The sequence below is a fragment of the Panthera pardus genome, unplaced genomic scaffold (genome assembly GCF_024362965.1).
Source record: "Panthera pardus isolate Hobbes unplaced genomic scaffold, ASM2436296v1 HiC_scaffold_17, whole genome shotgun sequence".
Lineage (NCBI taxonomy): Eukaryota > Metazoa > Chordata > Mammalia > Carnivora > Felidae > Panthera > Panthera pardus.
The window spans coordinates 149,064,440-149,091,109 of NW_026526732.1; the positions used below are offsets into that span (position 1 = coordinate 149,064,440).

The 26,670-nt window shown below is 47.1% G+C and overlaps 2 protein-coding genes and 2 long non-coding RNA genes across 8 annotated transcripts in view; all 4 read right to left on the bottom strand.

Moving 5' to 3' along the window:
* Positions 1 to 160: 160 nt before the first annotated feature.
* Positions 161 to 2,346, bottom strand: LOC109260697 (uncharacterized). The gene is made up of 3 exons (XR_002077118.2): positions 1,990 to 2,346; positions 884 to 1,077; positions 161 to 628 (listed from the first exon to the last, which is right to left on the bottom strand). It is a non-coding gene; the product is annotated as an uncharacterized LOC109260697 (long non-coding RNA).
* A 331-nt stretch (positions 2,347 to 2,677) lies between these two features.
* LOC109260705 (uncharacterized) lies at positions 2,678 to 11,556 on the bottom strand. Its single transcript, XR_002077120.2, has 4 exons — positions 10,668 to 11,556; positions 9,339 to 9,432; positions 4,806 to 6,934; positions 2,678 to 3,923 (listed from the first exon to the last, which is right to left on the bottom strand). It is a non-coding gene; the product is annotated as an uncharacterized LOC109260705 (long non-coding RNA).
* A 2,549-nt stretch (positions 11,557 to 14,105) lies between these two features.
* LOC109261422 (butyrophilin-like protein 1) overlaps positions 14,106 to 26,670 on the bottom strand; it is a 97,282-nt gene continuing 84,717 nt past the window's right edge. Inside the window, exon 11 of the transcript XR_008423107.1 lies at positions 14,106 to 14,597. The gene's annotated coding sequence lies outside the window, so the exon portion shown is untranslated. The remainder of the gene's footprint in view (positions 14,598 to 26,670) is intronic.
* LOC109260702 (butyrophilin-like protein 1) overlaps positions 15,755 to 26,670 on the bottom strand; it is a 76,348-nt gene continuing 65,432 nt past the window's right edge. For 4 of the 5 annotated variants that reach the window (XM_053905191.1, XM_019439100.2, XM_019439101.2 and 1 more), the window contains 8 exons: positions 25,726 to 26,073; positions 21,088 to 21,369; positions 20,772 to 20,972; positions 20,510 to 20,530; positions 20,391 to 20,417; positions 19,355 to 19,381; positions 16,845 to 16,871; positions 15,755 to 16,423 (listed from right to left, as the gene is read on the bottom strand). In XM_053905191.1, the coding sequence (XP_053761166.1) occupies positions 15,762 to 16,423; positions 16,845 to 16,871; positions 19,355 to 19,381; positions 20,391 to 20,417; positions 20,510 to 20,530; positions 20,772 to 20,972; positions 21,088 to 21,369; positions 25,726 to 26,073 (1,595 nt within the window). In that variant the 3' untranslated portion in view covers positions 15,755 to 15,761. The remainder of the gene's footprint in view (positions 16,424 to 16,844; positions 16,872 to 19,354; positions 19,382 to 20,390; positions 20,418 to 20,509; positions 20,531 to 20,771; positions 20,973 to 21,087; positions 21,370 to 25,725; positions 26,074 to 26,670) is intronic. The other variant, XM_019439102.2, reaches the window with a different exon arrangement.

The following is a 26,670-nucleotide window of genomic DNA, read 5'->3' on the forward strand; positions in this document are numbered from 1 at the left end:
TGGGGTGAGGGAATGAGCAGTGACCGATCAGTAGCACAGGTGTCTCTGTGATGGAAGTGTTCTAGCAGTACCTAGTGGTCATGGTTGTATAACATTGTCAAAGTACCTAATGACACTTCAACATCCAATTTAAAAGGATCAGAGTCAAACTTTACTTGAAGTCAATTTATACTTCACTTATAAAACAAAATACACTAAGCCATTCCATATCCGAATAAAAAACACAAAAATTTCAAAAAAAAGCAACGACAGGGGAGGGGAAGCCATCCTTTGGGGATGAGCCGAAATGAGCCACTGCTTGGGAGCTGAGGCTGGTTGTTCAGCTGTAGCAAGTGGTTGTTCTAGTCCTTCCGTAACCCCGTAGCTGGGGCTGGAGCCTGCTCATGCTCCGGGGCTGCCAAAGGTGCAGGTGGTTCATCCAGCTCCTGACAGTGAATCAGAGCTATAACTACCACCTACACTGGCTCTGAAACTGTAGGGAGGGTCACTGCTTTTCCTAATTGCTGAGCTCCAGCAGGAGTGATGGCTTCAGCCACCTCGGGCTCTGAAGCTGCAGCAGGCAACACAGTGGGAGCTGGGGCTAGCTCTTGAGTTGGTTCTGGATCCTGCTCCGGAACGGGTGCTATAGCTTCAAGAAGAGAAAGTATCATCATCACGATTGCCTTTCCATGTCTCTTCCAAATAAAGGAAACCTCTCCCACCAGTCAATGTCTTCTGAGTCCAAACCCACCCCCAGGAAGTCTCCCCAGATGGCAGACCATGGGGACAGTTATCTGAGACTACTCACGGCTCCTGATCCAAACACAGCTTAAGGATACTTGTTCTGTGTGGCCTACCCTGTCCCCTCCACATGCTCACATCGCCCACCCTGAGTTCTCCTCACCCTCAACCTCTGGCTCATTGGGCTCCATGTGTCCCAGCTATGAGAGGAAAACAGAGATATGGTGCTCCAGGTGTGAGCCCAGCATGTTAAGCCCCACATATGCCAGCAGCATCTTCAGGCAGGGAAATTCTGCAGGTTGGAAAAAATCCTCAGGGGAGTGGCCCATCCAGGTGCCCAGAATGGAGAAGATGGCCCTGGAGATACAGAAGTGGGCAGAAGAATCAAGACTGATGTCTCAGGGCACCCAGTGGGAACCTGGGCTCCTATGCCTCCAGCTGTCCAGAGGCTGGTCCTACTCCTTGTCCACCTCTGATTTGGCACTCCTGCTAAGATAGTCCTGGTCACTGAGGAGAGTCTGGCAAAAAGCCATTTTGAATGGGAGCCCTTAACCAATGATGGGGCCATCTCTGTCCTTCTTGGAGAATGACTCTGTGCTCTGTCTCCCTGCCTACTTCCTGCTGGAATTCAACTCCATGTGGGCAGGGAGGGGTGGTGTCTGGTCAGTTCATTGTCCTCACTGCATACACCAGTGCTCCATGAATATCGGAACAAATAGGAAACAAAGGAACCCGTCTCTCAGCAGGGCTTCTCAGGACCCTCCTAATACCTCAAACTTTACCTCCTCCGCCTACATGTTGCTTTATTCACTTCGCATCCATGTGGGTGTCCCCCCACTGACCCTAATCTCCCACAAGGTGGGGGACATCTGGTCCCTGAGCCCTCACTGGGTCTCTGAAGCACTTGCTGAGCACCCACCGTTGAAGTGCCACCAGATTGGTGAGTGTGATGCTCCCCACACCCTTTGTTCTGGGTCCCAGGATGGGGGTGGAGGCAGGACTGGGAGTGGGAAGGGATGGGGTTGGATTCTCTTAGGAGGTGACTCTGTCCTCTGGCCCCCTCTGCTGTCCCACTGTGCCCACACCTCATCTACAGCTCTCTAGAACCCCTTTCTCCTCTTCCAGGAGAAGCACTCAGACCTTTGCCCGCTCAAAGGAATCGCAGATGTGTGGGATGCAGGGTCCAGAGCCCTTCCAACTCACCGCCCCCCACCCCCGCTGCCCTCTTGGAGGGGGAAGACCCTCCTGCACTGTCTAAAGCCCACTCACATTTTCTGCTGCTCCAGGGGTCTGTCATCTTCATCCCATTTCAGGAAGGATGCATCCATACCTAGAGGAGGCCAGGAGGGCATCATATCACCTGTCCTGTGTATGCTACCTCTTGTCATACCTAGTGTCACTGACCCCTGTGTAGAATGGAGCCCTAGAGGGCAGGGTGTTGTCTGCTCTGTGCCTTGGATGACAGTCAGCTCCTAAAGAAGTGCCTGCATCTGGTGGAGCTTCCTGTATGTTTGATGAATGAATGGGCCTCAACTAGCACCATCACAGATACCTGAGTGGGCCTGGGGCCACCTGCTCACCCCCAGGGATCCCTGCTCTGGTCTCAGCCAGGATTCAGACCCCCAGATGGAGCCTCAAATCTCCTTTTCAAATGGGAAAATGGCCCAGCTCAAGACCTGGTGACAGTGAGAGATGAGGCAGAAACTTCATCATGGGGAAGAGGACAGTAATAATCCAGCACAGCCACAGCCCTGCCAGCAGACGGTTCCACAATGCCAGGTGCACTTTCCCTGCAGGGCCCCACTGGGTCCCTATAATAACTCTGCCCCCATCTGAGGAACAGACTGAGACTTGGGAAGGTTTGGTGACATTCCCAAGACTCAAAGCCTGTAAGTGGCCAAATTCAGTGGGGCTGTGGAGAGGCAGGGTGCTCACCTTGGACTCAACAGATCCAGCACCTTTTCAGTAGTGGAAAAGTTCTGTACATGTCCAGGAACATGGAGACATGGGGGCGGAGGGCAGCGGTCTCTGCCCAGGAAGACAGGCACTGGATGCTACACTTGCTTATCCAGGAAGCCTGCCTAGATGGTCCACACCACGCTGGTCTCATTCTTATTCACGGTTGAGGCATTTTTACCCTGAGGTGGAACAGAGGAGGGACACAGAGTCAGGCAGCACACTGGCCACCAGGAGGGTTAGGGGACAGAATGCAGAACAAATCCCCAAGCCTTCAGTGGCTTGTGGCAAGACTGAAACATAGGTACCAACAGTAGGAAAAAGGATTTTGGCGTTAAAACTAGAATTTGAGGTGGATAGTGACTGAACATGTGAGTATTTAAGGTCAGATTGTTAGCTGAGTATTGACAGCCCCTCCCTGCATTAACAGCATCATCCGTGTGATTTCTGACAACACAGCCCATTCTAGAGATGAGAAGGCAGAGGCATTTCCTGGGGTTAGAGGGATTAGGGTAATAGGTCATGTAGGATGTCCAGTGAGCACTGTAACATGGCAACAAAAGGGAATCATGTCAAAGTCCCACATCAGTGAAGAGCTAAATGGGTGTGGTAACCCATCTCCCTTCTGGAATGTTGTATAGCCCAGAGAGGCCCCTACTCCTGACCTGGAGGGGCCTCAGGGATGTGTTCCTTGGCAACCAAACTGCAGAGCAGCAGACAAAATACCATGAGCCCCATGTCCCTTCTGGCAAAAATCTCCCTACTCATGATGATCATGTGCCAGATTTGGAGAAGGTGTGCCAGGATGGTCAGGCCAACAGGGACACCTGGGAACAGGAGTTAGGAAAATACTTACAACAGTGAAAAAATACTCTAGACCAGATGGGATGTGAAATGACTTCAGGTCTCTTTTCTGATATTCCTACAAATGAGTGGAGAGTGACTTTGCATCTGGCCATGGCAGGGGCTGGGCCGTGAAGGCAAATTTGAGGAGGATTTGGGGATCCAGATTCATCTGGGAGCAGAAGTCTACAAGGGGGCTCAGGGGAGTAGCAGTGTGGCTTCTGGGCCCTGGGATCTTTTTGCTACATCTGGGCCCTGGCTGTGGGTCTCCCTGGTACCTGCACTCACCCTGAGCCGCTTCGGTCCCGCATCCTGTTGGTGGTGTGGGGCATATTCCTGTCTTTCACGGAAGTTGAGCAGAGGATCTCATCACTCAACTCCTGCCCCATCTCTGGTGTGCAGTTCTGTAAAGACAGTCCAGCAGATAGGCAGGAGGCCTCAGAGTCCTGACTGGCTGCCTTTACTGGCCCTCAGACCCATGTGACTCCATTCCAGACACACTACACCACAGTGTGCACAGACTTCCACCAAGGAGGAAAAAGATACATGCACAAGGACCTTGGATTAACCCTTGCACAGGAAAGAAGCACCTCAGGAATCCCTTTTCCACCCTACCCACCATGACATTGGTGTGGACATGATGGGGCCACCAGGTTATCCACTGCCCTCCAACCTTCTCTAGCCCCAGGCAGGACCTCCTCACATGTCCCTCTTTCCCTGAAACTGAAGAGGAGGGAATGGGGCTTCCCAGGGATGGCTCGAAGAGGTGGCCTGAACTGAACTGGCCTTCCCTAGGCTGCTCTGTGTTACTTTACGGGGTCTTCAGAAAAACAGCCTGAGGCATTGGGAGCGAGGGTTGAGCCAACATCCACAGCATCTGAAACATCTTCCCCACTGGGGTCTCTGGAAGCCAGAGCTCCAGAAAGAAAGATCAGCAAGAAAACATTTTTTACTATCAAGTGTCTCCAGCCAAGTGAGCCTGGTGTGGGACTATACTAGATAGAATATGGGTGCCTGGTTATGGGGATTCCAAGTTCTCTTGGGATCTGTTGTCAAGGCAGTAACTTCACTGCCTAGGATCACCTACCCAAGTCCCCTCCAGGGATAACACCTATGCAAATAGAGCCCTGGGCTGCTGGCTTCTCACCCCCTTTCTCCATGAAATGTCTCATCTGTACACAGTTACACCAATACACTACTCTCTACAGTCCCCTGGGAAGGTCTGGGTGCATCCAGGTCCCACCTTTGAGACACATCTAGGTTCAGACACAAGTCTTCATTCTTACCTGATTTTGACCCTGGATAAGCCATTGTGCCTCTCAGGGATGGTCTGTGTCCTTCCTGTGCAATGGAGATTATTCTAGCATGTACTTCCTCGGGATGTCCTCGGGCATATTTGGGATGATACCTATGAAATTGGAGGAGTAGTGTCACACATAGGAAATGCTTCCAACCGTATTTTCGTCGTCTCTTCACCACCTCTGAACCTGCAGCTCCTCAGATCCCCCCCCCCACCGTCCTTACTGGTGTGTGTGTGTGTGTGTGTGTGTGTGTGTGTGTGTGTGTACCAGTGTTCACATTCTAGAGGCCCAGAAGATGGGAAGGATGGGCAAAAGCTTCCCAAGATCTTAGGCTAATTTCCAAAGCAAACCAGACAGAATGGATTTGAGCCTTGGCCTAGAAGGTCAGAACCCACCCTTACCTCTAGACTCTGCCATTCTCTCCCTCTCCACTGGGTGCAATGTGGACAGGGGTGCACTCAGTGGGTTGCCCTGACCTGGGGTCCTCCTCAGACAAGAATGTGCTGGAATGCCTCCTGTCACCCTCCTGTTCACCCTCACCCCCACACCATCTCCATGTCTGCACAGGTATAATAACACAACATTTTCCAGAGCCCCCTCAGAAAGCCTGGGTGCAGCCAGGACCCCAACTTTAAGGACATGGAGCTAGATTCATGCTTGGTTCTGCCTTTTGACCTGTCCCTGTGATTCTGGAAAAGGCACTGACCCTGTCAGAGTCCTCATCTTTTCCCCTCAGTGGCTCCTTGAGATCCCCACCTCATGTATACTTGTCCTTGTGTAACTCCCTCCTCTGGAGTGTGGCCTAGACTTAGTGATTCACTTCTATTCTACAGAAGATGGCAACAGGACCCAAAGCCCCTTCCAAGGTTTGGTTATAAAATCTCAGTGCCCAGCCACGTGCTCACTCTGACCTGTGTTCTCTCTCAGATCCTCACACTGGGGAACAGGCCTCTATGTTGAGTCATGACACAGACACATGCATGTGGTCTAGCACTGAGAGACAACAACAGAAGAGAAGAACTCAGGCCTTTGATGTGGACTGAACCCTGCTAACACCCCTAAGTGAGCTCAGGTTCTGAGTGAAGCAAGTCCTGCCTCGGTGCTGACAACAGCCCCAAACTCCTGTGAGACTCTGGTAGGAGGCCCCAGCTGAGTGCTGCTGGATTCCCGGTTCCCTGGGACCGTGAGACAGTAAGTGTTTGTGGGTCAAGCCACTAAGTGTGGGGAAATACGGTCATACAGCACTAGTAGCAGAGTGCTGAAAATGTCATCCTGCCCCAGGCCCTGGCCCTCCTCCTTCTCCCTCTCTGCTCTCCTCCCCAACTCTCTCTAGCCTTCCTATCCTCCTTTCTAACCTCCACTCTGACAACACCAACTTCTGCCTCCCAGCAGGCACTCCTGTGCCCTTTGCCAGACTGCATATGCTCAGATTTGTGCAGGACTGACTCCTTCCTGTCCTGCTGACGAAAATATTAATGTCAGCTCAGCACAACCTCATTGGACCCTCACCTGGTGGAGCTCGAGACCCAGTTTAATTTACAAAAAAAAAAAGAAAGAAAGAAAAGAAAAAGAAAAAAAAAGGAAAGAAATAAAGCTGAATCTCAAGGGTAGTCAACAAATAATAAAAATACTATAATTAATAGAGAAATCAAGAAACATGATCTAGATATTATTAAAGCCAACAGAGGAGAAAATGGCATAACTAAAAATAATTAAAACAAAAAGCAGAAAGGGGGAATAAAGCTGCAAAGAGCAGAATGGTGAAGTACAACGGCAAGGTTTCAACATAAGTATACCTGGTTTGTGGCTTCCAGGTGCTGACTGAGAACTAGTTGCATTGAAGGCAAAACAGCTGGCAATATGGTGGGCAGGTCAGATGAGGCTAAGCACTGAGCAGGTCATTTTGCCTGGACACCTGTCACTCACCACCAGGCAGCCTCCACACTGAACAGCCCTTTAGCATCTTGGGCATGGGTCTCTGAGAATGCCAGGAACTTCTCCCTACTGAGGGACCTCCACTGCACGTGGGGCTTTGGGAGCCACTCCAAGGCTGTGCACTGAAACCCTGTCCCTCTCTGGCCCGGTGACGTGTACTTTGGGGACAGAGCCCATGCCTGCAAGAGAGAAGGTGGAGAGCACAGAGAGGCCTTCCCGAACCCGGGGATGCCATCAGAGTCTTCCTGTGCATAACTCCAGGGGCAGCATGCATTCTGGGGGCTCCCTGGGGAGCAAAGCAGTGGCCCTGCCATAGGGAACAGAAGGAAGGAGCATGGGGTCCTGCATTGGGCACAGAGGGCAGGGCTCTTCTCTCCAACCATGAGAGTGGCATGTCCATTACCCCCAGTGACAGAAAGAGGAATTTGGTCCCAGGTTACATCCTTCTCTGCTCTTCTCACCTCACACACGCTCCGGGGCATCTGCTCCCACCATCGAAAACCCTACCTACTTCCTTCCTGAGCTATCTCCCTAATATCCACGTCCCTGGGGGTTAGCTCTGCCAGAATTCCTCACAGATGTTTCAAACTCAAATCCTGAACTAATTCATATTTGGCCCCATCTGTGATAGTCTGACGATGAACATATCCCTAATCCTTCAGCCTCCTTTACATCTAAGCTTCTGCCACATATTTTTAGTGCCTTCACACTCTGCCTCTGGGTTCCATCATGCACCTTGACTCAGCCACTGAGAGTTCAGGGAATGTGACTCTAGCAGAGGCTAGAAACTGCTTGTGCCTTTGCCTTGGCCTCTGACACAGGAAGGACATGCTCAGTCTAGCAAAGCCTTTCCAGCTAAAACTCTCCTAGATCAATCAGCCAGCAGCCAGCTGAACAACACCCATGGGAGCAAACACAACCAAAGTCCACTGTAAGGACAAAAAAAAAGGTAAGAAGTTTATTGTCCCTGTTGAAAATAGAGGAAGAAATCCCTTCCTATCCTTTTACTTACAGCATTTACTTTAGGAAATTTGTGATTTTAGAGGCTTTCTCCCCCTCTTTGAAATGTATGTAAGTCCTTTGTGAAAACTAGATAGGTCTTTTGCCAGCTTTGAGGTCCAAGAATGTCTTTCTTAAGAACCAGGGAGCCCTCTCTCTGAACTGTTAACATCAAGAAGGACAGCACCCCTGTGTCCCCATTATGTGACCCAAATCTCAGTGGGTACCATGATTCCAGTGTAACACTATCTCCTGTCATTAAGATAGGAAACTTGGGGGGGGGGGGGGGGTTTCTGGATGAAGCCAAGAGTTGGTCACCCCAATTACCAAGCAAACTTGGAATGAACTGTGACAAATATTGCTGTCACATCCACTTACTTGAGGGTTAATACCTGTTTATCCAGAGAACATGTGTGTAATGAGTTGTGTCTGCATGGCTATGTAAAAGGGTGAGATTTCTTCTGTCTTTGCAATCCCTTAGTAGATTCTCTGTGATGCACAACACAATCTGGTTAATGCTAATGCAATGATAAAAATGTTTCCTTTCCCTACTATCTTTCTGAAAAGGATTTCCAGGTTGAGAGATTTTGTGTTTAATCATATTTCCCCTACATGACCGAAGATGTATGAGTAAGCCCAGTTAAGATTAGCCAAACACAGGGGCACCACGGTGGCTCATTCAGTTGTGCGTCTGACTTCAGCTCAGGTCATGGTCTTGCAGTTCGTGAGTTCAAGCCCCGCGTTGGGCTCTGTGCTAACAAACAGCTCAGAGCCTGGAGGCTGCTTCAGATTCTGTATCTCTCTCTCTCCCCTTCCCCCTCCACTGCTCATGCTCTGTCTCTCTCTGTCTCTCAAAAATAAATAAATGTTAAAAAAAAATAAAAACAAAAAAAGATCAGCCAAACACAGCCCAGATGAGGTGAACTGCTTTAATGCACAGATTAATTAAATGGTTGTTGCTATATGCCCCTGAGCTTTCTGCGTCAGCTTTCTGAGACACCACAGCATTGTTGTCACAATAGGCAACTAACACATAGTTATCAATATTTCTACTGCTAAACAACAAACTGCCAAAGAGAAACCTTGGGAGTCTCTGCAGTCCCCTCTTCCCCCTCCAAACTCCTGTTTCCAAAGCTACTCATTCAGTTGGGTCTACTTTCCCAACTTCTCTGATGCTGGAAACCCCTCTTCTATCTCATTGCCCCTACGTGAATTCAGACACCTCCCCACCCCGTAACTACATGTTTGTTCCAAGTTTTCTCACTTTGCATATACCCTCCCTTAGAGCAGTCAAAGCAAAACTCCTACCCAAAACACCTCCTTCCACTGTTCTGTTGAAAATTTCCTCAGCTCTGCATCCAAACTCCATGAGACAGAACACAAAGCCTTGGGAGGTCTGGCATTGGCCTCTCAAACCGTCTTCTTTAATATTTACTTACAACTAGCAGTTGGGAGATCACCAGACCTTTCCTACAGCCAGGGCCTCCACCAATAACCGTCTGTCCCGATGGAGACACAGCAGGGCTCCCGGAGGCTCTCGCCCACCCAAGGGAGTTGCAGGAAGGGGGATGGGGACACACTTACCTGCAGACCCCCAGCAGGCAGCTGGAAGGGGAGAAGCAGGGAGGTGAGACAGGAGAGCAAATAGCCCCTGCAGGAATCTTCCATTTCCTCAGGGCTGGGGAGACACAGGGCAGGAGGCAGAGAACACCTACAGAGATGAGGAGGGCCAGCCCACAGTTCTGGGCCTCAGAACAGACAGAAGGGCTCAGGGCTGATAATAATCCCCAGAACAAGAAGATTTTTTGTTACTAGTCATTATGCTGATGGGGCTGGGGGCCCCCACAACCCTGGTACGGAGAAAGCCCTCCCAGTCCCTTGGAAAGCTTTCGCAGACTGCTCTGCCTATAGGACCAGAACCCTCCTGCCTTAGCACAGGGCCTCCCCCAAGTCTGTATGAGTCACAGACCACCAGAGATGCCCAGGGACACAGGCCCAAACTCAGGCCCCTGCCCATGAAGGACCCGCCAGATCCTGTGTGCTGTTCTTCTGCTGCCCCCTAATAATGACCATGGAACCACTGAGAAGCATGAGAGTCAGACGACATCCTCCTCAAGGACATTGTGGTTCCCACCACACACATGCTGTCTTGAGGCCCTTTGCTTATTGAGTTCACCCAAATTTCAGCTCCCACCTCCCCCAGCTGTTGCTACTCAGGACTAAGGACCTGGCCTTACTCCCAACAGAGGGCTCCATCAATTCCCCATGAAAAGTTGATCCTCATCCTCTACATCTCTGAGGAGTTTCTGCCTCAGGACAAAGGAATCCATGAGGGGGCTGCCTAAGTAGCTTAGTCGTTTAAATATCTGACCCTTAATTCCAGCTCAGGTCTTGACCTCAAGTCATGAATTCAAGCCCCACGTTGGCACAGCTTGTGAAGCCTACAAAAAAAAAAAAAAAAAGCGGATCCCAGGAGAGAGAGAGCACAGAAACGATAAAATGTGTCCTGGTCAGACAAAAAAGGTTTCACACCACCTACTGCTGGGTGGAGTGGGGGTCCGGCAGCAAATAGTACTGAGAAGAACAGATTCTGGAGGTGACTGCTGACTTCTCCAGATTCAGCCACTCTCTAGGCAACCACCTTAGGCTAGTTTCTTGACCTGTTCTGCCTCAGTTTCCTCAATGTCAAGTGGGGATAGTAACGGGATCTCACCCCAACATGCAAGGATGTAGTGCTACACAAACGTCAATAAATGAATGAAGTGCAGGCATCACTGTATTTCTCCTGGGTCTTCTCAGAGCCTCATTATTACCCAGCACCACCAGCCTCACGACAATTTCAGCCACTTCCTCAAAGCCAGCTGCTCCCACCTTTCCTTTTATTGGCCAAAAGGATCTTCAGAACCAACTTACCTGCTTAGAAAGCTGAGACTTCTGGAATGTCTCTAACTCAGTAGTGTGAGATCTCAGCAGACCCCAAATCTGCTCTCAGAGATTGCACTTGCAGTTAGCTGCTCTGAGCCCCAAACCCTGCTTCCAAATCCAACGTTGGGTGCCATAGGGTCTTCTTGCCTGAGAGGCAGGTGGTTTCCAGATGAGTGGGAAGCAGAACCTGAACAGATTACAGGAGTCTGAGCCAAAACAGGGTCCGGGGCCTCCACTAAGCACTCCCAGACAGGAGAACCCACCCTTCTCTGACTCCTGCACCATTTGAAAGTGAAAGCTTACAAAAAACAATCCCAGCAGACTCTGCCCTATCTTCTGGATATGCACCCCCATTATCAGGAATGAAACAGCATGACCAGAACCAGAAATACAGGACAAACCCACCCTGCATGGGGACAGAGGCCCAGATTCAGCAATTCTTTGTTGAAGCACTGCTACTCTCCACTTTGGCTAACTTCTAGACCAAAAGCAGGGAGTGTGTGTGGCAGAGCCAAGATTAATACCTATCCCTGTGCATGGGGCTCTCTGTACTGGCTCTTCATTACCCAGCTGATTACATGTCTATTTGTGAATCACATGTGGCCAGAGCCATTGAGGAGTCCCAGTGTAGTTGCTATGTGTTTTTTTTCACCAGGAGACCACCAAGGTGCTCTCCACAACTTGGCAGCAGAGAGGTTAAGACTGAGCAACAGGAGCTTCCAGAATCAACTCCAGGACCCTGGCTCTGACCAAATGAATGGACATTGACCTATCGCTTGTTAGTATTTTGTTCTCATACATGGCTACGATATAATTCAGCCCTCTCCCTGCCAGACCACAGTGTGCACAAAGAAAGGCAGATTCTATGGTCTCCGAAAGAAAACCAGGGAGCTTCCTCACCAGCCCCTTCCTGGGGCTTCCTCACCAGCCCCTCCCTACCTGCAGGTTCCCATCTCGGTAAAGGATAACTGGGTGAACACAGTTATCTCTGCCAGAAACTGGAGGGACATTCCACTACACACTCCATTTTCCCACCCAGTCTACCTCCAATGTACCAGAATGTTCAAGACTTTTCTCAAATCCATATCCATGGCCATTACCTGGCTCCTGACTACCCTCATTCCCCCCTGGCCCAAGAAGGGTGTTCCTGCTTTCCCATGAGTGTCCCCTGCTCACCTCCAGCCTGACCTCCTCAAGTTCATTTTCCTTCCAAGGTCATGATCCTTTCAAATCACCTTGTGTCAGATCTGCCTCATCTGTTCAAGGAATCCCCCTATCAACCTCTTGTCTGTGACCCCCAATCCCAGGCTTCCTCTCTGACCTCTTTCCACACTCTCCCAGTTGCTCCCTCACTGGCTTGGGTGACTCCTTCCAGTTCATGGAGCTTTGCCATCCTCAGGCCTTCTCACAAGCCACTGGTTGATCCTGCTTGCTCTCTTGTCCCCCAAACCCCTCAATATTCCAGTCTCACCTAAAGTGACCTTCCTCAGAGGGGCCCTCGCCAACCTATTCATCCCCATACATGCCCCATACACACGCTTGTTGGAGTTTAATGACACCCTGCTTTTCACAATAGCCCTGACAAGCATTCTTCTGGGGCATGTCTGTGACATTCACAAAGGGAGGCACTGTGTGCCCTGCTCAAGTGTCCAGCACATAGTAAATACTCAATAAACTTTGTTGAGCTCATTTGCAGAAGACTCACTGCAGCAGCCCATTGGCTACTCAGCCTTATCTAAATTGGGCAAACATTTCAGGCCATTGAGAAACATGAAGAGTGTTAAAATTCTGACCTAAACAAGTTAGCCCCTTGGTGGATACAACAACTCCACCATCTTTCCCACTTTTCTTCTTACCCCAAACATAAGTTAGTTCATCACTGAAATGTCCCCAGGATAGAATCGTCAGATTCAACAACCAAAAACCTTTGTTTGCTCACTTAAGTCTGCCCAGTTCTCAGGTGTTCACATGTTAAGTGATTGGTGTTAAGACAATAGCTTGGCCTAGAGCCTCCCTGGTCACACTTCTGCCATGTTGTTGTCATTACTGTCTTCATTCTGCATGTGAGGAAACCAAATCTGTCTGAGTTTGACAACCACATACTTGGCAAAGACTCTCATCCTGTGTTCACTCTTGATTGTTCTGAATGATCTGCTATATTTGTTTTCATGAAACAAGGAGTGCCTGATCCACTGATACATGAGAGTGATTGGCTTCTGCTCAGAGGTCTGGTCTGAGATACTTAAACTCTAAGCAAACCCAGGACATCTGGAGAGACCTGAAACATCTGATTTTTTTATCCCCAAACGTCCATTTCTTCCAATATCCACTTAGACTTGTGAATGTTGGCAAAATGCAACTTAATGCAAAGTAAACTAATGAGATAAGGACCTATATTAGCCTCCAGATCCATCCACCATGGCCCCCACCAATCCCTGCCCTCAGGTCTCCTTGAGGAGACTCCTCAAGACCTAAGAGACATTAGGGGAGTTTGATGAAAAGACTGAGGGAAGGAAAACAAATTTGCACTCGTACTAAGTGCCAGGAATGGGGCTACACAAGTTGTATTTATGACACTTCATTTTCACACATGCACACAGAGATGAAGGAAGACATGAGCCCTGCCATCTATTAGTCTTTAATCCAGGAACTTCCTAGAGGAGGGAAGGCTGGACCTGCAAGGACACTCCCCACACCCTCCTCCCAGTCCTCAAGCCCAGCCCAGCCCCCAGCTCTACACAGTTCTAGGTGAAAAAGGAGCAGGAAGAGGACCTTGGACTCAGCAATGGCTCAGAATGACATGGCCAGAAAGCTTATCTCCTCTGAATTCCAGTCCTTGGATCCCATGTTGGGAGGGAGAAACACGAAGGAATGACAAAGCACAGGGAAGATGTTCCCTAAGGATCCTGGAAGGACACCTGGAGGTACTGCAGGAAGGACACCAAACAGCAAACTTCCCTGCTCTCCCCCAGCTCATCAGGCTCATGTCTCAGCTGCTTTATCAGCAACTACTGCTCACTGGCCATTAATGATTTTTCTTGCTCAGAATATAAATTATTCTGATGCTAATGGGGTTAATATTATACTTTCTTCTTTAGCAGCCATATAATATCTCTTATCTTTCTTCATGTGTGTTTCAAACAGTTTCAGAGAAATACCTAAGCCATGAAAGAAGGGCTAAGGTAAAATGAATTGTGTTTTTATAATGTGCCAGTTGGTGGAAACGATTAAACACGCTTTTTAAAAACCCGTAATAAAGGAAAGCTTAACTTATGTTATTTTTGATTTTTATTATTTTTTTTATTTGAGTATAGTAGACACACTATGTTACATGAGTTTCAGATGTACAACCTAGTGACTCAACAAGTTTAAACATTATGCTAGTTGTGCTCTGTGTTTACAGGTCTGATTCTGCTTTTTTGCTCATTTGTTTATTCATTTCTTTCTTTTTTTTTTTTTTGATTCCACATAGGAGTTAACTCATATGGCATTTGTCTTTCTCAGTCTGACTTATTTCACTTAGCATAATACCCTCTAGGTCCATTCATATTGTCACAAATAGCACAATCTCATCTTTTTTTATGTCTGGGTAATGTTCGATTATGTATATAAACGAACTTTTCCTTATCCATTCCTCAATCTGTGAACTCTGAAGTTGCTTCCATACTTGGCTTTTGTAAATAATGCTACAACAAACACAGGGATGCATACATCACTTCAAATTAGTGTTTTCATTTTCTTTGTGTAAATACCTAATAGTGATATTAATCAATCATTCATTTATTACTATTACTATTTTGCAATACTATTTTTAATTTTTTGAGGAAACTCTATACTGTTTTCCACAGTGGCTGCAACAGGTTGCATTCCCACCAGCAGTGCAAGAAGGTTCCCCTTTCTCCACATCCTCACCAACATCTTATTTCTTGTCTTTTTGATTTTAGCCATTCTGACAGGTGTCAAGTAATATCTCATCGTGGTTTTGATTTGCATTTCCCTGATGATGAGTGAGGTCGAGCATCTTTTCTTGTGTCTATTGGTGATCTGTATGTCTTCTTTGGAAAAATATCTATTAGGTCCTCTTCCCCTCCCCCATTTTTTTAATGTTTATTTATATTTGAGAGAGAGAGACAGAGCGTGAGCAGGGAGGGGCAGAGAGAGGGAGACACAGAATCTGAAGCAGGCTCCAGGCTCTGAGCTGTCAGCACATAGCCTGATGTGTGGCTTGAACCTACGAACTGTGAGATCATGACCTGAGCTGAAGTTGGACGCTTAACCCACTGAGCCACTCGGGCACTCCACCTTTGGACTTGGAAGTAATGAGAGGCACTACACAGATTCTGGAAACCGTGCTCATAGTCAAAGCTTTCTGAAATTCACCCAGCATCTGAAAATCCTCTTCCTCATTCGTATCTTTATTCTGGTAGAAGTTCTCTTCTTTCCAACTGGAGTTGACACACACGAAGAACCAGATCCTTCTTCTTAATTCCTGAATTAACACAGCACTGGTATTTCATGAATAACAGACATTTACTAAGGTTGGTAAGATAAGTGTGCTTCCACCATCCCAGAATAGGAGGTATATACAGTAGAATATTAGACTGCTTTCCTCTTGAACATCAATCAGCCACTCATTTCTCCAGAAATTTTTGGATGGCCAATGTCTCTAATCAGAGTGCACATTTCCCAAAATAGAACTGGTGACCTACCCATAGCCTCTGGGTTCATCTGCACAACTCAAGTTGGATAAAATATACACCATTTAATTCTGCAGAGTCATTCAGCCCTCATCTCCTTCATATCCAAGCAGAATAAAGACTGTATGAAATAATTTTCATTACCAAAAGAAGCATTACTTCCAATAGCTAAATTCAGCCTACCCCAAACAAGCTCAGTCAATATTATCTTCTGCTGCCTGAGTATAAGGCATGAACTGACTGTTCTCATAGCCATACCCCAGGAGACTGCATCCAAAGCAAGAGTGCAAGACACCAAGTCATCCAGGACTAACCTCAGAGGCTTTTGTCTCAAGGAATGTGAAGCTCCAGAAAGAGCCACCATAAGGAGTCTGGGGTCCTATGGTCACATAGCCTCAGGGCCATAGGGGAGTAATGGAGAGCCGGCCCCTGGGAGAGCACCATCAACAGCACAACCTGAGCTGAACTCATTCCCTGAGAGGCTTACAGGTTCCTCCAAAGAAGAAGGAGGATTGTTAAGGGGCATAGGGGTCTCTGTAGGCACACCCACCACAGAGCAGATGGTCAGGGACACATCCCCTGACTTAATCGTGAAGTATGGAAACAGAGTCCCAGTGGAGGAAGTTAGAGGGAAGGAAAAAAGGTGAGATCCATCAGTCATGTTATAGAAGGAGACATCCTCTTCTTTGAGGTCTAAGAAAACACCCACCCTGTGGAGAACTTCATCACAGATTTCCTGACTCTGAGGGAGGAGAGCATATAATTTACCTCCGTACCACCCCAGGACCCAGAACCCCTTTTCTGGGCATACTGTGTACCAGCCTTTCCTCTCCACATCTCCCCTACAAACCCCCAGACCCCACTCGCTTCTGTTTCCATTCCTGATCTCCACCTCCCAGTAACAGCGCCCTGATGTGATGGCCTCCTGGCCCAAGATGCTACAGGGTCCTCCTGGGTCCTCAGTTGTGTCCTCCAAGGTCACACTAGTCTGTCCACCAGAGACAGCAAGGTGCAGATGTGCAGATTCTGGATCCAGAGTGACAGACACTGCAGAGAGAGTTGCCAATCATGCAAGACCTTCCCCTGCCCCATAACAAGGGCACACAACCACCACCACCACCCTCAGACACCTAGTTGCATATGGGAAGGGCTAAGCCTCCTGAGATGAGAGTCTTGTGACTCAAGTACACAGCTCTCCAAGCAGGAGAAGTAAGCATAAGACTGATCTGAGGGTTAGATGGGTCACAGGGAACTTGAGGACTAGTCTGGACTCAAGGACTGAAAGATATCTATTTAGAATCCAACATCAGTCACATCCACTAAGCTCAGCTATGTGACTTTTACTGCCCCATCCCACTGCACATCCATTGATGGTGCCAGCATTTGTATCACCACAGCAAGCTAAAGGAGACATCAGAGGCCATGGGGCAGCAGTAGGAATACCCAGAAAGAATGAGAAGTAACTCACAGGCCTGGAACTTCTCCTTCCGCCAGTCTACAAGAGAACCATATTTCACAAATGTAACAACAAATCAGAGATTTGAGGAGACTGTACATATCAGTGTCGATATCTTTTGGAAAAATCATTTGGAAACATTCAACTGAAGCATTTATTTCTTTTACACACACACACACACACACACACACACACACACACACACAGAGCCATCATGCTACAGCCTTCCCATGAAAGCCAAGCTATAAAACTTAATACCACTGAGAGGCTGGATAACAACCTGAAAAGAAAGCTAGACCCAGATTTCACCATCATATTATGCTTTCTCAAGAATACTTAGCCACACATTTATCCTGAAAGCTAGGTTTTCTTGAGAAGAATTGGGGAGATAAAAAATTCTGAGGCCTCCATTTAGTTCTAAAGAATTGATTAAACTGAACTTGGAGGTTGACTCTAAGCCATGGTAGAGACCATACAACCTGGCAGAGCTGAACTTGGAAGACAACTACAAGCCCTGGGCGAGGAGAATTCAGGACACAGCATCAGAGAAATTTTGCCTAGTCAGAAGGCAATGGAGAGGTTTCAAGGAAGGGAAAGACAGAAGTTCAAGCAGGAAAGACATACATCCAGTGAAAGGACAGACACTATGAACTTGTTTCCACTTTTCGTGGGTTATTGGGAGGAAAAATATCCCTATATGTAAGGGGAAATCAAAAATATCGGGTCTAGTCATCTGCTTCCCCCCTTAACTGCTCAGAGAGATCGAAATCACCAGGAAAAACCCCACGTGGTAGGTACCCAAATATGGCCATGTCCTAGGCCCCCTTATTCATGACTTTGAAAAATTATTTTTCAATTTTTAAATATGATGAGATCAGACATTAGTTCACCTCACGCTATGAGCCGATCAATATGCAAATATTTATTCTACTGTAATGGTATCTGTCCTTACAAAATAAAAAGGTATACAAAGTATACATTAAAACACATGCACTTCAATCCATCAGAGAAGGAGGAATGCTAAAAGAAGACTATTTGATCCTTATTTTTAATAAATACATCCCAAGAATCAGTGAGACTCTCTAAGGGGGTTTACTCACACATCTAGCCCCAAGTCTCCTGCATCCCTGGCTCCCCCTTCTCTGCTCTCATAGTCCATGTCCATGATCATGAACAAAACACCTGGGACAAACACCCGCGCGTGCACACACACACATACACACCCCACACAGGTTCAAAGGACCCAGATTCTTAACTCACACCGGTGCTAAGTGGTGTTCTGGATAACCTTTCACTGCTTTAGGATCCCCCGCACCACACTTCTGCCCCAACTGCTACTGGAAGGTTGAGATAGTCTCATGATCAGAAGCAAACTCAGTCAGAAAAGTACTTCAAAACTGCTCAAAATACTGTAAGTCTTTTCAGAAATCTCTCAAAGAGGTATCAGGGAGTTTATTACTTCTTGTGCACCCAAAAACTTTGCACACCCTCTGTGTACTTTACACTCAAACCACCGTGATTATGATTTGTGGTCTCTCTTCCACCACTCTGAGCTACCCAAAATCTCTCCAAGAGGAATCACAGGATTTCTACTTCCTTCTCATCTCCTCTCTTCCTCACTGCTTTTCTTTCCCTGATTTGTTCCCAACTTTTCTCTGGTAAACAATTGTCACTCCTCTAACTTTCTCCTGTCGTATCTTCACACATTGCCCTGATAAATCAAACCAGTAACAAGCCCATCAGGTAAACATGCAATTCTCCTAAAACGGAGATAATGGTTGTGAACAATTATAAGTTACAGTTCTTTCAAAAAAAAAATTTTTTTAAGTTCTTCCTCTGTTACACAAACATACAAATAAGATTTTGTATATAATTGCAGGTAGCTCTCAGACCCACCACCAGGAGTCCATAAATATCCTGGAAGCTCTGGATCTCAGATTCAGAACAGGCAATTTAAAGCAATTACTTTCACAGCAAGCAGGGAAGTTTAGAGGAAGAAACCCAACTTGGACAAGGAGCATGAGGAAACAAATGATGACCACCATTCCAGGGGACCAAGACAAAAACAGGAAAATCAAAAGTAGATCCGCAAGATGTAGGAATTTCAGGGTAAAATGGATTCAGAACCAAGGATCCCCTTAGGAATACCTGAATCGTAAGCAAGCAAGAATGATATCTGAAATCTTCTAGAGACAGCAATTTCTGGTCTACAAAGCCATTACTGTGTTTCAACTGTCCTTATAAATGAGCACTCTTTCGTCACTGCTCCAGCAAAAGCATCAGTTGAACAAGGTGTGTTCAGATGAAGTTGCTAATCCTAATAGTGACCTACAGTAGAGGACTGGTCAGAATAGAGGCAGATCTGTGTTTCCCAGAAGAGTCCCTGAAGTCTTCACAAGGAAACGACAAACATGACAAGGAGAACAGGGACACCCACCCTGTCCTGGTATGAGGTCCACTGACAGAGAAGGGGGAAGAGTTGAGGCTGAAGGGGTAAGGGCACAGAAAACTGAGTTACTCACCTGCATACAACTGCGCCTTCCTCCAGCCTGAAAAGGGACACACTCTAGTGAAATATGACCCAGAACAAGAATGCTTAGCATTGATCTACTGGCCTTGCCTCCTCTCTGTACTGCAGGTGACACTCCTAACAGAGTAGGGAGGCTGGAGAGGAGATATCTTCCTGCGATGTGCAGACAACAGAGTATTGGGGGAAATTCCCTGGATCACAGGTCAGAAAGCCTGAATTGCAGGCTGAGTTCCACCCCAGCCTGCTGCAGCTGTGTGACCTTTTGCAAAGCCATTTAGTATCCTGTGCCTTAAAAACCTCAAATATTCTTATTCTATCTCCATTCAGTTTTGCTTCTATGAAAATATTTTAGGGAATAAAATATAAATTATTCCATAATTATAAACAGAAATCATTATTACATCCAATGTTTTCCAGCAAAAAGATATTTGGGAAAGAACACAAAAGGGGACATGAATTAAGGACAGGGACGTTAGGTGGGATCTGGGGTAAAAAGGGCCAAACTTTCTCAGAAAACACATCACTGTTCTGGAGCATTGACACCTGACCCCACCACATTCCCACCCGTGGTCTGCCCAGTCCTCTACCCATCACTTTGTGACCAGCACCTCCAGGAACTGGAGAGAAAAGACTCTCCCTGGATGGTGTTACATGGAGGGGACACACTCCTAAACTTAATGACCCCATTTATTTACATAGCGTCTTTACCAAAATCTCAGAGCATCCAGTTTGAATGAGAACTAGTTGCACTGAAGGCTAAAAAGTTAGGAAGATGGTGGGCAGATTAGCACTGGAATAAACCCAAGATGCGTGACAGACTCCAGGGACCACCATCACCCCAGGTTCCCAAGCACTGTGTGGGAAACAGCACCCCAGATAGGGAAAGTCCATGGAGCAGGGTCCTGCCCCCCACCAGCTTCCACTTCTGCCCCAGGGAAGGGTCCGTATGTCTGTGCCTGAAACAAGGAGAAGGGACACCTTAGCTTAGGTAGGACAGGAGACCCAAAGACAACTGGAGAGTCACTCACCACCCAGGTAAATGGATTTCCTCCTGCCTGAAAGACAACACAGGAAACTGGTGAGCTAATAACCAGAGTGTCTCCTACACAGGGGACTCAGAAACTTCTGGGGAAAGAACAGAATTTACCGAGATCTTCTTGGAGTTCATCTGAAAGAGAGTGAAAAATAAGTCTGAACTCCCATCCTTAAGAAAGGAAAGACTGCACCTAGAGAACCCATAAAAGGACTTCTCTGTATCCTAGAAGATCTAACTCCAGACCCGCCTCCACAGCTCCAGCTGTCCTTTCTGGACCTGTTCAGCCACCTGCTTCCAGCCAAGCCCCTTGCTGTCAGCTTGTCCTCTGCACCACTTTCCACACTTGCCTGCCTTGGCTCCTGAGCTGCCTTACCTCTGGCCTTCAATGCCTCCTCCTTTGTCCACCGGGCCTCCTCCTTGTCCCTGTGCAGTCTCTCCCATTCCTGCATCTCCTGCCTCTTTACAGTATGTTCTGTCTTGATGTAATAGGCAGCCCCAAGGAGTGAGAGCATCAGCACCACGAGGCTCACTATGAAAGCTGGCTTCCACGGAGAGGCCTGGGGGAAGAAGGGCTCTGTGGCCAGCCAGAGACCCCATCAGTGGCACAGACCAGGGCAGCCAAGCCCAACACTCACAGAAGCCCTAGGCCACTCCCTCTGGCCCTGCTGGGAATGGGAAGTAGTGCTGACCTGGGATGAAAATGGCCATCGCCTTCTTCTGGTCCAGGACGGGGTTGAGGACTGAGCAGGTCATGTTCCCTGAAGAGCTGTCCCTCACCACCAGAGCAGACTCCACGCTGAACAGCCCTTCAGTGTCTTGGGCATGGGTCTCAGAGAATGTCAGGAACTTTTCCCCATTAGCAGCTCTCCACTGTATCTGGGGCTTTGGGAACCATCCCGAGGCCGTGCACACCACTCGGACCCCGTCCTCCTCTGGCCCTGTGATGTGCACTTGAGGGACAGAGCCCATACCTGTGAGAGAGAAGCTGGAGAGCACAAGGAGGCCTTCCAGAATCCAGGGATGCCAGCAGAGCCTTCCTCTGCACAACTCTGGTGTAGCATTGCATTATAGGGCTCCCTGGGGAGTGGTCCCTGCAAGAATTAGAGCAGGGGTCCTGCCACAGGGAACAGAAGGAAGGAGCATGGAGACATGCAGAGGACAGGGCTCTTCTCCCATCCATGAAGCTGGGAAGTCCATCACCCAGAGTAACACAAAGGAATTTCATCCCAAGTTCTATCCTTCTCTGCTCTTCTCAGCTCACACACTCTCCAGGGCATCCGCTAGCACACTCACTGCCCTGTGGTAAATCATTTCCATCCTTGACAACCCTACCTACTTCCTGAGCTCCTCCCGCTAATATCCACATTAGCTCTGCCAGGATTCCTCACAGATGCTTCAGACTCAAACCCTGAACTGATTCATATTTGGCTTCTCTGTGATAGGCTGATGATGAAAATATTCCCAATCCTTAAGCCTGTTTCACATCCAGCTCACCTTCTGCCACATATTTTTAATGCCTTCACACTCTGCTTCCGGGTTCCATCATGGGACTTATGTGGGCCACTGAGAGTTCAGGGAATGTGACTCCAGCAGAGTTGGAAAGTACTTGTGCCATTGCCTTGCCCTCTGCCACAGGAAGGACATGCTTGGGCTAGAGCAGTCCTTCCAGCTAAAGCTGTCCTAGATCAGCCAACAGCCCACTGAACTTCACCCATGTGAGTAAACCTAGTCAAGGTCGACTGTCAGGACAAAATGTATTAAAAGGCAGAGGCTTCTTGTCCCTGTTGAAAGTAAGGTCCCTTCCCATCCTTTTTCTTATGCCATTTACTTGAGGAAATTTGTGATTGTGGGGGCTTTCTCCCCTCTTTGAAATGTATATAAGTCCTTTGTGAAAACTACATAGGCCTTTTGTCAGGGTTGTGATCCAGGAATGTGTTTCTAAAGACCATGGGAGCCCTCTTTCTGAACTGTTAACACCAAGGTGGACAGCATCCCTCTCTCCCAGTTACTGGGGGAGTGTAGGAGCCTAACCTCATTGGGGACCAGGGCCCAAGTGCAAAACCACTTCCTGTCATAAAGATGGGAGAAGTTGTAAAAACAAACTATTTTAACTTTTATTTGTCTGGAAAACTCTTCATCTTTCCTTCCATTCTGAATGACAGCCTTGCTGCAGGTTTTTTCCTTTCAGTACTCTGAATATATCGTGCCACTCCCTCCTGGCCTGACAAGTTTCTGTTGAAATCTCTACTGAGTAACAGGAGGAAGTGTTGAACCACTATATTGCACTATATTGAACCACTATATAAAACTACATGTTAACTACACTGGAATTTAAAAAGCTTTTTTTTAACTTTTAAGATTGGAGAATTTGTTTTCCTTGGGATAAAGCCAATCAGCTAACATAGATGGTCACCCCAATTACCAAGTACATTTAGGGTGCGCTGCCCATGACAAATGATACTGTCAAGTCCATTTACATGAGGACTAGTAACTGTCTATCCAGAGAACATGTTTGTAACAAGTTGCATCTGCATGGCTATGTAAAAAGGTGAGATTTCTTCTGTCTTTGCAACCCCTTGGTAGATTCTCTGGGATGCACATCACTTACTGGTTAATGCTAATGCCATAATAAAAATGTTTTCTTTCCCTACTACCTTTGTGAAGACGATTTCTGGATTCGGAGACATTGTCTTTAATTATATTTCCCCTACACTTAAGATGTATGAGTAAGCACCATTAAGATTTGTCAAACACAGCTCAGGTGAGCTGAACTCCCCTAATGCTCAACAGTAAATAAATGGTTGTTACTATGCGCAGCTGAGATTTCTGTCTATGTTGCACAGCATTATGACAGCAATCAACAACTAACACAAAATAGCAATACTTCTAAATACTACTACTAAACAACAAATTGCCAAAAAACACGCAAAAAAACAACAATTAAAACAAACAAACAAAAAAAACCTTGGGAGTCTCCAGTCCCTTCTCTCCAACCCCCAAACACTTTGTGTCCCCAAATCCACCCACTCAGTTGGGTCTGTTTTCCAAACATCTCTGACACTGGAACCCCTTCTCTTCTCCCACCCCACTGCTCTGACATCAATTCAGGGATCCATCCTCCCCACCCTGTAACTACATGTCTTTCTCCAGTCTTGCTCACCTTCTATGTACCCTCTCTTACAGCTGTCAAAGCAAACCTCCTCCCAAAAACACCTCCCTTCACTGCTCTGTTTAAAATTTCCTCAGCTCTTCCTCCCAACTCCGTAATACACCACACAAAGCCTTCTATGGTCTGGCATCGCCCCTAACCTCAAAACCCCTCACCACTTCTTCCCAAGTTCTCCCACCCGGGCCACTCCAGCCCCAGGCCTATTTGGTTAACTGTTGAACTGCTCATAACCACAATCACCATGCTCTCTGTGCCCTTCATCATCCACCAGGGCTCTTTGGAACACTTTCTAGATTCACTCAAGTACCTGCTCAAGTGTGTACTCCTCATGCACTGTTCAAGATCAATCCCTTCTCTCTGCCCGTGGACCAGGATTGTCACTTCTCAGCAACCTCCCATCCACCTGTCTCACCAACCACATGGCTTCCTTGTCTGCCCAGACACACCAGCCACACTCCAACCTTGGTTGTTTCACATGAGTATTCCTCTGCTTGGAACTCTCACCCCCAGATACCCACTTAGCTAAGTCTCTACTCACCACCATCTAACATCCTCTATAACCCATCTGTCTGTCTATTTACTGTCTTTAACATAAACTCTGCAGGACAGGGATCTCTATTTGGTTCACTGATGTATTCAGGTGCCCAGAAGGGGACCTGGCACTTAGTAGGGATTCTATATATCTTAAAAGGGTATAAAGAATTAAGTGGGTTGGGAATGCAAGCTGGTGCAGCCACTCTGGAAAATACTATGAAGGTTCCTCAAAAAAACTACAAATAGAACTACCCTATGACCCAGCAATTGAACTACTAGGCATTTATCCAAGGGATACAGTTGTGCTGTTTCAAAGGGACACATGCACCCCCATGTTTATAGCAGCACTAACAACAATAGCCAAAGTATGGAAAGAGCCCAACTGTCCAGCGATGGATGAATGGATAAAGAAGAGGTGGTATATATATACAATAGAGTATTACTCGGCAATCAAAAAGAATGAAATGTTGCCATCTGCAAGTACGTGGATGGAACTAGAGGGTATTATGCTAAGTGAAATTAGTCAGTCAGAGAAAGACAAAAATCATATGACTTCACTCATATGAGGATTTTAAGAGACAAAACAGATGAACATAAAGGAAGGGAAACAAAAATAATATAAAAACAGGGAGGGGGACAAAACAGAAGAGACTCATAAATATGGAGAACAAACTGAGGGTTACTGGAACGGTTGAGGGAGGGGGATGGGCTAAATGGGTAAGGGGCACTAAAGAATCTACTCCTGAAATCATTGTTGTACTATATGCTAACTAATTTGGATGTAAATTTTTAAAAATTAAAAAAATAAATAAATAAATAAATAAATAAAGTTCAGTGTGGGAAAAAAAAGATACTGGTATATTGTTAGGACAGACAAATTAATGCAAAAATGGGGGCAAGGGGTGTTGAGTAACAGATAATTAGCCAGTCCTTAGAGGAAAAATTTTAAAAGAATGTACTCATGAACTTGCATGCATTGATGACAGAGTTGTAAATCAAAAGAAATATTTCTGATTTACTTTTCATCAATTTAACAAAAATGTGATTTTATACTCGAGTCGTAATACTTTCTTTTAGGAAAGAAAACTTAAAAATAAACTGATGATTGGGGCACCTGGGTGGCTCAGTCGGTTGAGCGTCTGACTTCAGCTCATGTCATGATCTCGCAGCTCCTGAGTTCGAGCCCCGTGTCGGGCTCTTTGCTGACAGCTCAGAGCCTGGAGCCTGCTTCAGATTCTGTGTCTCCCTCTCTCTCTGCCCCAACCCACTCGCATTCTGTCTCTGTCTCTCTCAAAAATAAATAAACATTTAAAAAAAGAAATAAACTGATGATTTTTCTAACAACAAAAAAAAGAATTAAGTGAGTGATGGGCATTGAGGAGGGCACCTGTTGGGATGAGCACTGGGTGTTGTATGGAAACCAATTAGACAATAAATTATATAATAAATAAATAAATAAACATTAAAAAATAAAAAAAAGAATTATAAGGATTCCTATTGAACTAAGCAATAAGTGAAAATCACTCCTTTCCTCATCTCTAAAATGAGGGGACTGATTCACTTGGCCCCTGATGTCGCTCCCAACTCCAACACTCAGGACACTAAATATAGATGAGCCACTCACCTGCCACCTTCAGCTCCAAACTGGCCTCTTCATAGAAATTTCCCTTTCTGAAGAAGCAGGTATACAGCCCGTTGTCGGAAGCCTGGACCTTGTGGATACGCACAGTGGCCTCCCCCTGGCTGAGGAAGTCCTTCACCAGCGAGGTCCGCCCTGTGTACTGAGCCAGCTGCTCTTCTTTCTGTTCCTGCTGGTTTTCATAGATGAACACTACTTCTGAGAACTTGGAGCGGAACCACCGCAGCTCCATGTTTTCCACATCCATGGCTGGGGACACATGACAGGGCAGCGTGACGTTCCCACCCAGCACTGCCACAATGGGGTCCGAGGGGCCAATCACCACAAACTCCTCTGTGGACACAGACACAGGAGCGAGAAAGTGGAGAGACACAGGTAGGGAGGCATGGAACACATACTGTCAGGTGGGGGGCCCAGGCAGGCAGGGGTGAGTAGCAGGTGGGAGGCTCTGACCTCACAGACTGAGCTGTGACCACTCTGAATTGGGACAAGATCATCTTACCACACCTTTGAAACCCGGAAATGATATCAAAGAGACTCCCTCAGCAGCCTGTGTTCCTGGTTTCCAGCCCTCCTTGAAGGACTCTCTAACTCAGGGGTTCTAAACTTCCACAAGCATTACAATCACCAGGAAGGCTTGTAAAACACTGACAGCTGGGCTCCACCCCCAGAGCTTCTGGCTCAGTACATCTGGGGTGGATCCAACGATGCACATTTCTAAGGGGTTCCCAGGGATGCTGAGACTGATGTTCCAGGGGCCATACTCTGAGATCACAGCTCCAGTTTGGCTCCTCTTACAACAGGACTGAAAACTGACTGAAGTTTATTATTTCTGCCCATGTGTTTCTCCTCTGCTGAATTACATGTGCATTAAAAACTAGAGCCCACAGTTATCTCCATTAAAACCTGCCCTCACTCCATCACACAAGC